This window comes from Nansenia antarctica (genome assembly GCF_963989245.1).
Source record: "Nansenia antarctica genome assembly, chromosome: 20".
NCBI lineage: Eukaryota > Metazoa > Chordata > Actinopteri > Argentiniformes > Microstomatidae > Nansenia > Nansenia antarctica.
Genome location: NC_137693.1, coordinates 11,148,803 through 11,161,302, shown reverse-complemented (window position 1 = coordinate 11,161,302; position 12,500 = coordinate 11,148,803). Strand labels below are relative to the sequence as shown.

At 48.5% G+C, this 12,500-nt stretch overlaps 1 protein-coding gene across 1 annotated transcript in view; it reads right to left on the bottom strand.

Moving 5' to 3' along the window:
* grk6 (G protein-coupled receptor kinase 6) overlaps positions 1–12,500 on the bottom strand; it is a gene marked incomplete at both ends in the record, with an annotated part of 41,318 nt that overhangs the window by 11,777 nt on the left and 17,041 nt on the right. Inside the window, 7 exons of the mRNA XM_080549881.1 lie at positions 239–429; positions 1,860–2,000; positions 3,711–3,774; positions 5,794–5,886; positions 7,038–7,138; positions 7,411–7,488; positions 10,107–10,219. Of these exons, the coding sequence (XP_080406007.1) occupies positions 239–429; positions 1,860–2,000; positions 3,711–3,774; positions 5,794–5,886; positions 7,038–7,138; positions 7,411–7,488; positions 10,107–10,219 (781 nt within the window). The remainder of the gene's footprint in view (positions 1–238; positions 430–1,859; positions 2,001–3,710; positions 3,775–5,793; positions 5,887–7,037; positions 7,139–7,410; positions 7,489–10,106; positions 10,220–12,500) is intronic.

The following is a 12,500-nucleotide window of genomic DNA, read 5'->3' as shown; positions in this document are numbered from 1 at the left end:
GATCAGCTCGGTCATTAATCATCTTGTATATTTTTGCCCCAAAGTCAAATGATGTGCAGTGTGATATCTTCCCATATCTTCTTCCCATATCTTCTTATCTCATCTTTCTCTGCGTAGGGCGGTGGTGTTCCCTGGAGGGTATACTGTTCTCTGCCATACTGTCGAAGAGGAGGTCTGGGTGCGTGTGTGTGTGTGTGTGTGTGTGTGTGTATGTGTGTGTGTGCCCGTGCCCCCTCACCTGTAGACGATCCTCTCTCTGTGCAGGTCCTCCAGGCCGCAGCAGAGCTCGGCGGCGTAGAACACGGCCCTCTTCTCCTCGAAGCCGGCGTCCCCCATGTGGTAGATGTGGAACTTGAGGTCCCCCCCGTTCATCAGGGTCAGGACCAGACACAGGGCGTCCTTCGTCTCGTAGGCGTACGCTAGACTCACCTCCACACAGAAACACACCAGGGCTTAGAGACACGAATGGAGGGGGCACGACACACAGAGAATCTATCTCTTTCATTTGTAAACACCATTTACATATCTTTTTTTTTGGCTCAGTCTTTTTACACTTGCGGTTCTATCGTCAGGTAGATAAGCCTGTCGGTCGATAGACACAATCGATATGCACAAACACAGGAGGCAGGAAGAGAGGGAGAGGACCCTGTGTGTGTGTGTGTGTGTGTGTGTGTGTGTGTGTGTGTGTGCGTGGGAAGCAGAACCAACAATTAAATCCACTTTTGGCCGGAACCTTGGACCACTGTCTGATAGTCCAAATCAAATATCCTTTCAGCTAAGCTGGGCGGTGGTGGCAGGCCGCTGAGGGAGCAGCCAAGTCAAACCAAACTAGATGTTGCCTTTTCATTACTAGTGTTATTATCATGATTATTAATTTATTATTACATTTAAAAAAAAAAATGTTAGGGCATTTCTGCTTGCTTGGGATAGAGGCAGAAGAGATTGACAGGAAGGATGGGTGAGAGAGAGGGGGGATGACATGCAGAAGATATCGATGGCCGGAATCGAACCAGAGACCTTTGCGATGATATGGCATGCGTCTTACTGTGTGCTACGCCACTTACACGGCCCTTATTACCATGACTACCGTCTGAACGCACGGCTAAACCATAGATAGAAGTCTGGGAACAAGGAACTATCTACACTCAACTTATCAAGATAGAATATCTATGGTGTCAACAATTCAAGAACATCTACGGTGGTCAACAGTTCTAGTCTAGAATATCTACGGTGGTCAACAGTTCAAGACCATCTATGATGGCTATCAGTTCTAGAACATCTATGGTGGTCAACAGTTCTAGTCTAGAACATCTATGGTGGTCCACAGTTCTAGTCTAGAACATCTATGGTGGTCAACAGTTCTAGTATAGAACATCTACGGTGGTCCACAGTTCTAGTCTAGAACATCTATGGTGGTCAACAGTTCAAGAAACATCTATGTTGGTTATCAGTTTTAGAACATCTATAGTTGTCAACAGTTCTAGCATAGAACATCTATGGTGGTCAACAGTTGTAGAACACCTATGAATAGGGCATCGATGAATCAGTAGAGGCTGGTGGAGGTAGGAATTAGGAGGACAGGGTCATTGTGATGCATGGAATGAATAGTCCAATAGTCCAAAGTGGCTTCCACTTTCCTGCATCAACAACACTGATCTGGAGGAACTGGGTGAGAGCCAATTCTCAGAGAGAAGCTGCCTTCTTCCTCTCACCTGCCATCTCTGTGCAGATGAAGGAGAGGAGACATGGAAAGAAAGGTAGGGATGAAGGAAGGAAGGAAGGAAGGAAGGAAGGAAGGAAGGAAGGAAGGACAGAAGCCACTGTAGAGAATTGAGACGCAGCCGTGTGGTGATACTTACTACAAACCTGCTGTTGACCTTCTCCAGGATCTGCTTCTCGTTCAGAGCCATGGACTCTCCTTTCCTCTTCTTAATCCTCTTCTTCTCCAGCTTCTTACACGCGTACATCTTCCCCGTGGCTCGCACCTGGCATGCACACACCTGGGGAGGGGAAGGGTGGGGGTGGGGTGGGGTGGGGTGGGGAGAGGGAGTGACGTTCTGTCATGTTAACTTCTTAAGTTCTATATATTCGATTCAATTTCAATTTACGCTACTTTTTGTTTTTGTTATTGAATTGACATTGAGAAAGAGAGAGACAGACAGAGAGAGAGAGACAGACAGACATAAAGAGCGAGAGAGAGACAGAGCGAGAGATAGAGAAAGAAAGAGATAGACAGACATAGAGAGAGAGACAGACAGACATAGAGAGAGAGAGAGAGAGACAGAGAGACAGACAGAGAGAGAAAGAGACAGACAGAGAGAGAGAGAGAGACAGAGACAGAGACAGAGAGAGACAGACAGACATACATAGAGAGCAAGAGAGAGAGACAGAGAGAGAGAGTGAGAGAGAGAGACAGAGAGAGAGAGACAGAGAGAGAGACAGAGAGAGAGAGAGAGACAGAGAGAGAGACACACAGAGAGAGACAGAGAGAGAGAGAGACAGAGACACACAGAGAGAGAGAGAGAGAGAGAGAGAGAGACAGAGAGAGAGAGAGACACAGAGAGAGAGAGAGAGAGAGAGAGACAGAGACAGAGACAGAGAGAGACAGAGACAGAGACAGAGACAGAGACAGAGAGAGAGAGAGAGAGAGAGACAGAGAGAAAGAGACAGAGACAGAGAGAGAGAGAGAGAGAACCGCAGTCGCCAACAAAGGTACGATTGTTGGACGCATCGTTTCACGGGGACATTTTAATGACAGTCCCAGTGATGTGGCTGGGGCTGAGGAGAAGCCCTGTGCATCACGCCCTCCCAGGGCCTCAGAGAGACCACACACAGCCTCCACTCTGTCCCTCCTATCTACTGACAAGATCCAAGCGACTTAAACTTTGACCGTTGCGACCACCATATTAGCCTCAGGGTTAGAGTGCTTACTTCACCGCCTCCATTTTATAATACTCCCTAATACCTTGTACTAGAGTATAGAGCCCTAACCTCCCTAATACCTTGTACTAGAGTATAGAGCCCTAACCTCCCTAATACCTTGTACTAGGGTATAGAGCCCTCACCCTCCCTAATACCTTGTACTAGAGTATAGAGCCCTCACCCTCCCTAATACCTTGTACTAGACTCTAGTAACTAGAGTATAGAGCCCTCAACTAATACCTATACTAGAGTAAATACGGTAATGCTCTTACCTCACCTAATACCTGTACTGGAGTATAGAGCCCTCAACTAATACCTATACTAGAGTATATACGGTAATGCTCTTACCTCACCTAATACCTATACTAGAGTGTATACGGTAATGCTCTTACCTCACCTAATACCTATACTAGAGTATATACGGTAATGCTCTTACCTCAACTAATACCTATACTAGAGTATATACGGTAATGCTCTTATCTCACCTAATACCTATACTAGAGTATATACGGTAATGCTCTTACCTCAACTAATACCTATACTAGAGTATATACGGTAATGCTCTTACCTCAACTAATACCTGTACTAGAGTATATACGGTAATGCTCTTACCTCACCTAATACCTGTACTAGAGTATATACGGTAATGCCCTTACCTCACCTAATACCTATACTAGAGTATATACGGTAATGCTCTTACCTCACCTAATACCTATACTAGAGTATATACGGTAATGCTCTTACCTCACCTAATACCTGTAGTAGAGTATATACGGTAATGCTCTTACCTCACCAAAGCCTCCCTTCCCTAATACCCTGTATTGACGGAATGTGTTCTTGGTGATTGGCTGCCTGTGAGCGACAGAGAGAAGAGAGAAGGGAAGACGGTGGTTAGTCCAGTCAACACCGATACAGTCAACCAATCAACCACAATCATCAATGACACTCTACTTCTACAGTGCTATTTACTCATACGTCATAGGAGGATTAGGCATAGAAAGTGTAAGGCGGTGTAATTTCGGAGCGGTGAAACCAATACGTACACGAATACCATCAAATAAAAAGTTGAGAATCTCTACTTAAACCTCACTCACTCTTTCCGAAAACCCATCTTATACATCTGGAGTTTAGAGCCGATAGCAGAAAGAAACGATTCACTGTCCCATTACTTACGCAGGGCCTCTACTTCACTGTCCCATTACTTACGCAGGGGCGCTACGTCTGACTAAAGCAACTCGGCGAGTTACAGCAAAGTTATTACGTCTGTACAAAGTGTAAATGCGGAAAACAAACATAACTCTGTCTGACGGATGAAGACGCGGAACAAATAAAACAGTGTTGTGGATAAGTCATATGTAAGGCAGAGAGACTCAGAGCTGGGCTCCCACACCAGAGACAAGACAACGTGGTCCTTTATAACGGCCTGGTTAAATGTAGGCCGGAGTTACAGACCTGTGGGGGGTCTTATCTCCTTACTTAGATCCATATTTGTTTATGCTTTTATGTAAACCTTATTTCACATGGTACGGTTGCCTGAGAACTAAATTCTCAATCGCACGACTCTCTCTGAACAGAGCTAAAGGGGGAATAATAATGTGAATAAATATGTTTCCCGAAAGACTCGTGTTCTGTATCATAGGCCCGGTGGGACGACGCGAGGGACTGACCCGTACCGACACACTATAAAACGGCCATATAAAGAACAACCATAAAACTAAAACATAACAATAATATACGCCATTTTAGCTGACATTTTTTTGATCCAAAGCGACTTGCCTTACATTGCAGTGAGTGTAGCGTACATGTGGTAACGTTGTGTGTCGTCACAGGGTGACCAGTTCTGGTCGCCGTGGTAACGCTGCGTTGACACCAGAGTCTCCCAGACGGGGGGGCGAGGTGTCTAAGGTCATGACACCTCGGAGACTTGGAACCTCAGAGTGAAAGGTAACCGAGGCTCCCCATTGGTGGATTCTGACACCCTCTGAGTCAGAAACTCGGGTATCATCTTTGTACAACGAGTTTCCAAATTAGACATTTCAAAGTGGTACATGTTTCCAGTATATATGGTCCCAGGGGGAATCGAACCCACGACCTAAGCGTTGTTAGCGCGACGCCCTACCGCGACTGACCCGCGGGTTGCGGTCGACTGGCGTAAACCGTTAGTTACAGACTGAGCCAATGGGAGATCTCCGTGGGAGAGTTGACGACAAACCGCGCGCGTCCGTTTGACGGTCCGGCGGAGTTGAGCATTGGACCGTCCGTTGTTTCCGTTTAGCGTTAAGTCATGAACTTTTCTGCCCGAATTCCGCGGATCAAACGGGATAGTGACTTCATACACGTTTGTCATGTTGGTTTTCTGACAGACTAGTGTGTCTGGGGGGCCTGAAACCTAAACCTCCACTGTGTGTGTAGTACGCAGGGGAGGCTAGTGGAGGTAGAAATCGAAGGACGGGCTCGTTGTAATGCGTGGAACCGAATGAGGATTGGTATCAAACACACGTGTTTCCGTGCATTTACAATGAGCCTGTCTGTCCTCCAGTTCCTGCCTCTACCAGCCTGTGGGATACACCCTAGCCTGACACGCTGCCTGGCGTTAACCAGGAACACGATGAGCAAACAGAGGTGAACCACCAGGTAGAGCCCCTCCCTCCCTCGACAGGGTGTTCTGAAGTACAGGCGTGGAAATGATGACAGGTTGGGAGAGGAATGAAATCATCATGACATGTCGAAATCACTCGTGTTGTGGTGGTGGTGTGTTCCCAGGCTGTGATCTGTGGATAAGAGGACGTGTGTGTGTGTGTGTGTGTGTGTGTGTGTGTGTGTGTGTGTGTGTCTGTGTGTGTGTCTGTGTGTGAGAGTGCGTGTGTTTACCTCTCCAGGTATTTCCACTGCAGGAACCTGTTGTAGAACATGCTGTCTAGGTAGTCTGCGAACGGCGCCACGCTCAAGTAGTCATGGATCAGTCTGCAACGAGAGGACAGGGTTAAGTCACCACACCCCAGCAGGGCCCAGAGGATTCCCAAAACCATGTGGCCACTTATAGAGCCTGGACTTTTTCCTGGTTGAGTAACAAACATGTTTCGACCAAAACTGTCCATCAGAGATGATTCCAAACTGAGGTAAACCTTTGGGGGCAATTAACTAACGATCATTTCATCAGCAGTGACTTATCCTTATCGTCACATTGAGACAGACACACACACACACACACACACACACACACACACACACACACACACACACCCCTTTCAACAAGTGAGAACAACTACCAACACGGATGTTGCACAATCCATGTGGCTGAGTTCTCTGGAAGTTGAAACACTTGAAATCCAGTTTCTTGGGTAAGTCATCTTTCCTGGGAATTACACGGTTGCAGAATGGCGCTGTTGCAGAACACTGTGGCTCCTGAACACACCCTGTATTCCGAGTCGACAGTGGACTAGAGTGTTTGTTGATGGTTTTTAATGTGCTGGGTGATGTACGGCACTTTGAGCTGCGTTCCTATGTATGAAAGGAGGTATATAAATAAAGCTTATTATTATATTATATAATAATAATAATTATTATTATAATATTATAATAATATTATTATTATTATCCCACTGTATTCTCTCTGAGGGAGTCTTAGCTGGATCCTAAACCGGCCTCTAAGGTATAGCATAGCATAGAGTACAGCACAGTGTTTTATCTGTACAGTATAGTATAGTGGATAGTGTACATAGCCTTTATTTATGTAAACCAGCTCCTTTCCCTTCTTGTTTTTTCCCAGTTTTTTTTCTTTCCTAGCACCAGGGGAGCCCCCCCTCCCAAATTTCGTTGTTTGGTACCTGTACTATATCAATGACAATAAAGACCATTCATTCATTCATTCATAAGGGGGCTAGGCGTTGGTTTGTAACGCAGCCCTGCGTGTGAAGACAGACAGACTCACTTGGTGCTCTTTATGGACAGACTCACTTGGTGCTCTCTATGGACAGACTCACTTGGTGCTCTCTATGGACAGACTCACTTGGTGCTCCCTATGGACAGACTCACTTGGTGCTCTCCATGGACAGACTCACTTGGTGCTCTCTATGGACACAGACTCACTTGGTGCTCTCTATGGACAGACTCACTTGGTGCACTCGATGAACAGCTCTTTACATGGCTCCTGCTCCAGCCTCTCTTCACACTGCTTCACCATCTCCTCCACCAGCTCTGGGACGTGGTCCTCTGACTGAGGGGGGGGAGAACACACACACACACACATACAGAGACACACACACACAGACATACACACACACACACACACACAGACATGCATACAGACACACATACACAGACATACATACAGACACACACGCATAAACAATTTGTTAGAACCAACGATAAAATGCGGAGCAACAAGCCAATCACTGAGAGGGACTGAGAGGTGCTTCTGGCCGAGGTGCTATGTGACAGGGCGCTGACAGGGTGTTGTGTGACAGGGTGCTGACAGTGTGACGTTACCGTGGATTTGAAGTACTTGTCCAGCAGCTCCTGACCACACTCCTTCCTCTTCTCATCTGGGGTCACCTCATACTCCGCCTGGCAGGACACACACACACTACGGTATAACACCGTGGGATACTACACACTATACTATACAATACTATACAATACTATACAATGCAATAGAGCACAACAGAATAAAACAGAACAGAATAGAATTCAATAGAATGCAATGCAATACAATAGAACACAGTAGAACACATACTTCATAATCAGATAGATGAAAAGCAAAACCCCAAAGAGAGAACTCAAGCACAACTGAAATACTGTGTGTGTGTGTGTGTGTGTGTGTGTGTGTGTGTGTGTGTGTGTTTGTGTGTGTGTGTGTGTGTGCGTCTTGACTCCCTCCCTCCCAGACACAGCAGCATGCGTCCAGGGTCCAGTTCCGCCCGGCCTTCCAGAGGATCAGCGGAACTCCTCTAAAGTGTGTGTGTGTGTGTGTGTGTGTGTATGTGTGTGTGTGTGTGTGTGTGTGTGTGTGTGTGTGTGTGTGTGTGTGTGTAAAGTGCTTCCGTCCGGTCTCTCAGCCCAGCGTAATGGCCGGTGACGGTCCAGACGGCTCAGATCTCATTTGGCTTCTTCTGGTCTTCATGTTACAACCGGGCAGGAAGGGCGGCCGGGGCCCGCAGGATAACATCATCATCATCATCATCATCATCCTCATCCTCATCCTCTTCTTCTTCTTCTTCATCATCATCCTCATCATCATTATCATCATCATCCTCCTCCTCCTCATCTTCTTCTTCATCATCATCATCTTCTTCATCATCTTCATCATCTTCTTCTTCATCATCATCTTCTTCTTCTTCTTCTTCTTCATCGCTACTTAGGAAGACCAGGTCTGCTGGCTGCAGGGAGCTGCTGTGTCTCACGGATGTCTGTCTGTCAGACTGTCTGTCTGTCTGTCTGTCTGTCTGTCTGTCTGTCTGTCTGGGCTACAGAATCTCTGGGAAAAGTGGTTCATCACTCCCCTGTCATTGACTAGTGCCTCACTGAAGCCTTTTCTGCACTGCAGGACGTCAGCATTCATTAATGAATCTGAGCTCAGACTGGCTGGGCTGGGCTGAGCTGTCTGTCTGTCTGCCTGTCTGCCTGTCTGCCTGTCTGCCTGTCTGCCTGTCTGCCTGTCTGCCTGCCTGCCTGCCTGTCTGTCCACCTGCCTGCCCGCTTATCTACCCGCCTGCCTGCCTGTCCGTCTGCCTGTCTGTCTGTCCGCCTTTCCCTTTTCTCCAAGGCAGCACTCTAGTTCATTCATTAATGAATCTGAGCTCAGCAGTAGCAGCGGGTCGTTTCGACCCGCCGTGCACTCAGTGAGAGCCGGGTCAGGTGTGCCGTGTGGAAGGTGGATCCTGTTAAGACCTCTGGAGGGTTTGTCTGGCTGTTCTCCATGGCTGGTGTGACGTGTGTCCTACTGTAGGTCGTTAGTCTGAAGGCGTATGGTCTATACTCCATAGGCAGTGGTAGTGTTGCTGGCTGACTGTGTGCTACAGCCCAACAATGGTACAGGGGTCACCCAGGGGTCACCCAGGGGGTCAGCCAGGGGGTCAGCCAGGGGGTCAGCCAGGGGGTCACCCAGGGGTCAGCCAGAGTGGGGAGAGGAAGTCCAGGTTCTTCATGACATCATCAGGACAGGAGGACTCCGAATAACACACAAGTAGGGTAGAAGAGTAGGCAACCCACAGACACCCCTGTCACACACACACACACACACACGCTTCCCCCAAGCTTTACCCTCCATGGAGTAGCACCCCCACCCCTCCTCCTCCCCCCTTGGGAGTGTGTAGGAAGAACACCACCGACGTGACCTAAACATTCTTCCAGCGTGGAGTGCAGCAGGGCGCCTCACATTCACAGAGAAAGAAGAGGGGGGGGGCGGTGGTGGGGGAGAGGAGGGAGGTGGATTAGGGGGGGAGGGGTGGGGGAGAGGGCAGGGGTCAGGGGGAGGGTGGTACATTGACGCAGTTTGCAACCCTTATTGCTCCCAGAAGTCAGAGTTCCTGTATTTCATTAGCTACCAGCCCTCCCCTCTACTCCCCTCCTCCCTCCTCCCCTCTCTCTCTCCCTCCTTCCTTCCCTCCCTCCTTCCCTCCCTCCCTCCCTCCTTCCCAACTTCCCTCCCTCTGTCCCTCCCTCCTTCCCTCCCTCCCTCCCAACTTCCCTCCCTCTGTCCCTCCCTCCTTCCCTCCCTCCCTCCCTCCCAACTTCCCTCCCTCTGTCCCTCCTCTCCCTCCCTCCCTCCCTCCTTCCCTCCTCCTCCTCCTCCTCCTCCTCCTCCCCCTCCTCCTCCTCCTCCTCCTCCCCCTATTCCTCCTCCTCCTCCTCCTCCTCCCCCTATTCCTCCTCCTCCTATTCCTCCTCCTCTTCCTCCTCCCCCTCCTCCTCCTCCTCCTCCCCCTATTCCTCCTCCTCCTCCTCCTCCTCCTCCCCCTCCTCCTCCCCCCCCCCCACCAAGACGCTGAACTTGGGCTCCCACTCCAGCCAGGCTCTCTCTGGGCCTCATCGGGGTGACCCCTGGGTGACCCCTGGCATGTCCATCCAGAGTAAAACCCAGACAGTGTCTGTGCTCCCCGGGTCTTACCACAGCGTCCAGGAACTTGACACAGCGCTGTCTGTCTGTCTGTCTGTCTGTCTGTCTGTCTTTCTGTCTGTCTTACCACAGCGTCCAAGAACTTGACACAGCGCCTCAGCTCCACCCGGGTCTCGCAGAACTGTCGGAAGAGCAGGCGTCCGATTGGCTGCCGCTCACAAAGGCTGTTGTAGTCCTTCTCTGTTGGAACGAATGACAAGACAGAGGGGAGGGAGGGACGGAGGGAGGGAAGGAGGGAGGGAGAGAGGGAGGGAAGGAGGGAGGGAGGGAGGGAGGGAAGGAGGGAGGGAAGGAGGGAGGGAAGGAGGGAGAGAGAGGGAAGGAGGGAGAGAGTGAGTGAGCAAGAGCTTTTGTGAGCCTAGAGTGAGTTCCAGCAAAACCTCACATCTGTACACAATAACAACAACACAGTAATCATATACTGGACACAAGTACGATACACATGTGTATGCCCACTCAACACACAGCTGTGCGCACACACACACACACACACACACACACACATTCGCAAAAACCTCAGCCTAACCCACATCTGTAGACATAAACATGTTTATGAAGGAGTATATATATATAAACATATATATAAACAAATATAAACTTTTGTTTTTGAGTTGAAATCAAAGGCTTTTTTCTATGTACACAAAAGGCCGATTTCTCTCAAATTGGATATTTCTGCCAATCGCACGCTCCCTCAAAACTTGTGATTAAACTGCACAATTTAGAGTAAATTATACATACACACACACACACACACACACACACACACACAACCTGCAACAACAAAAACAGAAAATCGCTTTTTAATCATCCAAGCCGTGCGTCATCTGTTGATAATAACAATAACTCGGTCAAAGATGACAGCAACACATTTCATACAGGGTTACCGCAATCCTCCAGAACCCAAAGAGCTCCTTCCTCAGTGCTCCCTAGGCCCTCTGTGGTGCTCCCTAGGCCCTCTGTGGTGCTCCCTAGGCCCTCTGTGGTGCTCCCTAGCCTAGCCTCGGTGGTGCTCCCTAGCCTAGCCTCTGTGGTGCTCCCTAGCCTAGCCTCTGTGGTGCTAGCCTAGCCTCTGTGGTGCTCCCCCAGCCTGCCACCACACAGCGCGAGGAGCGCCGGCTGATTTCCCTGTGTGGTGGCTGGGTCTCGGGTGGATGCAAATCAGGGGGAGGCCGGCGGAGGTACAAATCGGACACCCGTTTCGACGGCGTTCCTCATCTCGCTCTACCTCCGCCAGCCTCCCCCTGACGCAGGAAAGTCCCGGGAGTCCAAACCAAACACATGTGATGTGATGTGTGTGTATGTGTGTGTATGGGATGGAAATGGAGCGATGGACAGGGGAGGGTGTGTGTAGCAGGAGGTTGGTGGACTGACAACATCACTCTGTGACTACTGTAAACACACTGAGAACGAGCCAGACAGCTCATCTTGGTCACCAAAGAGCAGCCGCACTCATACCGTCATAGCTCTCCGACCAGATATAACATATATATGCCATTTATGCCATTAAGTTGACACTTTTATCCTTACATTGATGTGAGTGCATACATTTGCCAGTATATCCGGTCCCAGCGCGAATCAAACCCACAACCTAAAGTGTTGTGTCGCCATGCTCTACCAACTGAGCCACAGAGGACCAAAATAGAACACTTCCAAGTAAGCAAATCCTAAAAATTAAACAAAATAAAAGACTCTTAAGGCCAATGCACACAGCGTGCAATTTCTGTTGCACGACAACTTCCATTGTTGTCATGAATGGAATCGAATTTTCGCCGTGCGATTAAAATCGGGGCCGTGTGTGTTGAGATGCGATGTTCTCATAGACTTCCATTCAAACTTCAAAATGGAATGTTGACGTGCAACAGAAATCGCACGCTGTGTGCATTGGCCTTTAAGTTACTTTAAAACTGCTCTACTCTAATAAAAATAAATGTGGTCAAATTTGGGCTCTGACTATTGGGCTATTTTGGAATTCATTAAATTAAATTAATTTATGAATTGATTAATGAATCACCTAGACGTCATTGTCATTGGAAGATAACAATGTGATGTAATAACGGTGGAGATGTCCTTCGAGGTGAAATCGCTGTTTGCAAGCCAGCAACCGACAGTATGAGCTGATGTAAAAACGCTCTCAGGTCAGATTTGATGTCATTCATCAGATTTGACCGAAAATATTTTCATTCCAACATTATACCTACTTTTCCTGTCCACACTGTTAAACTTAACCATCGGTTCAGAACCCTCTGTCAAAGAAACATAATTATTATCTCAATTAAACTAACTTTTAGGTTACATGAATGTAAATCAAATTGTCATTTCGGATACTCCCAACGAAATCGGGGTCGGTGTGGTTCTATTCTGAAGCCATAGGCTCCTTCAGCCCTGCAGCCAATAGGGCTCCTCCCTCCTCCCACAGCCAGCCAATAGGACTCCTCCCTCCTCCCACGGCCAGCCAATAGGC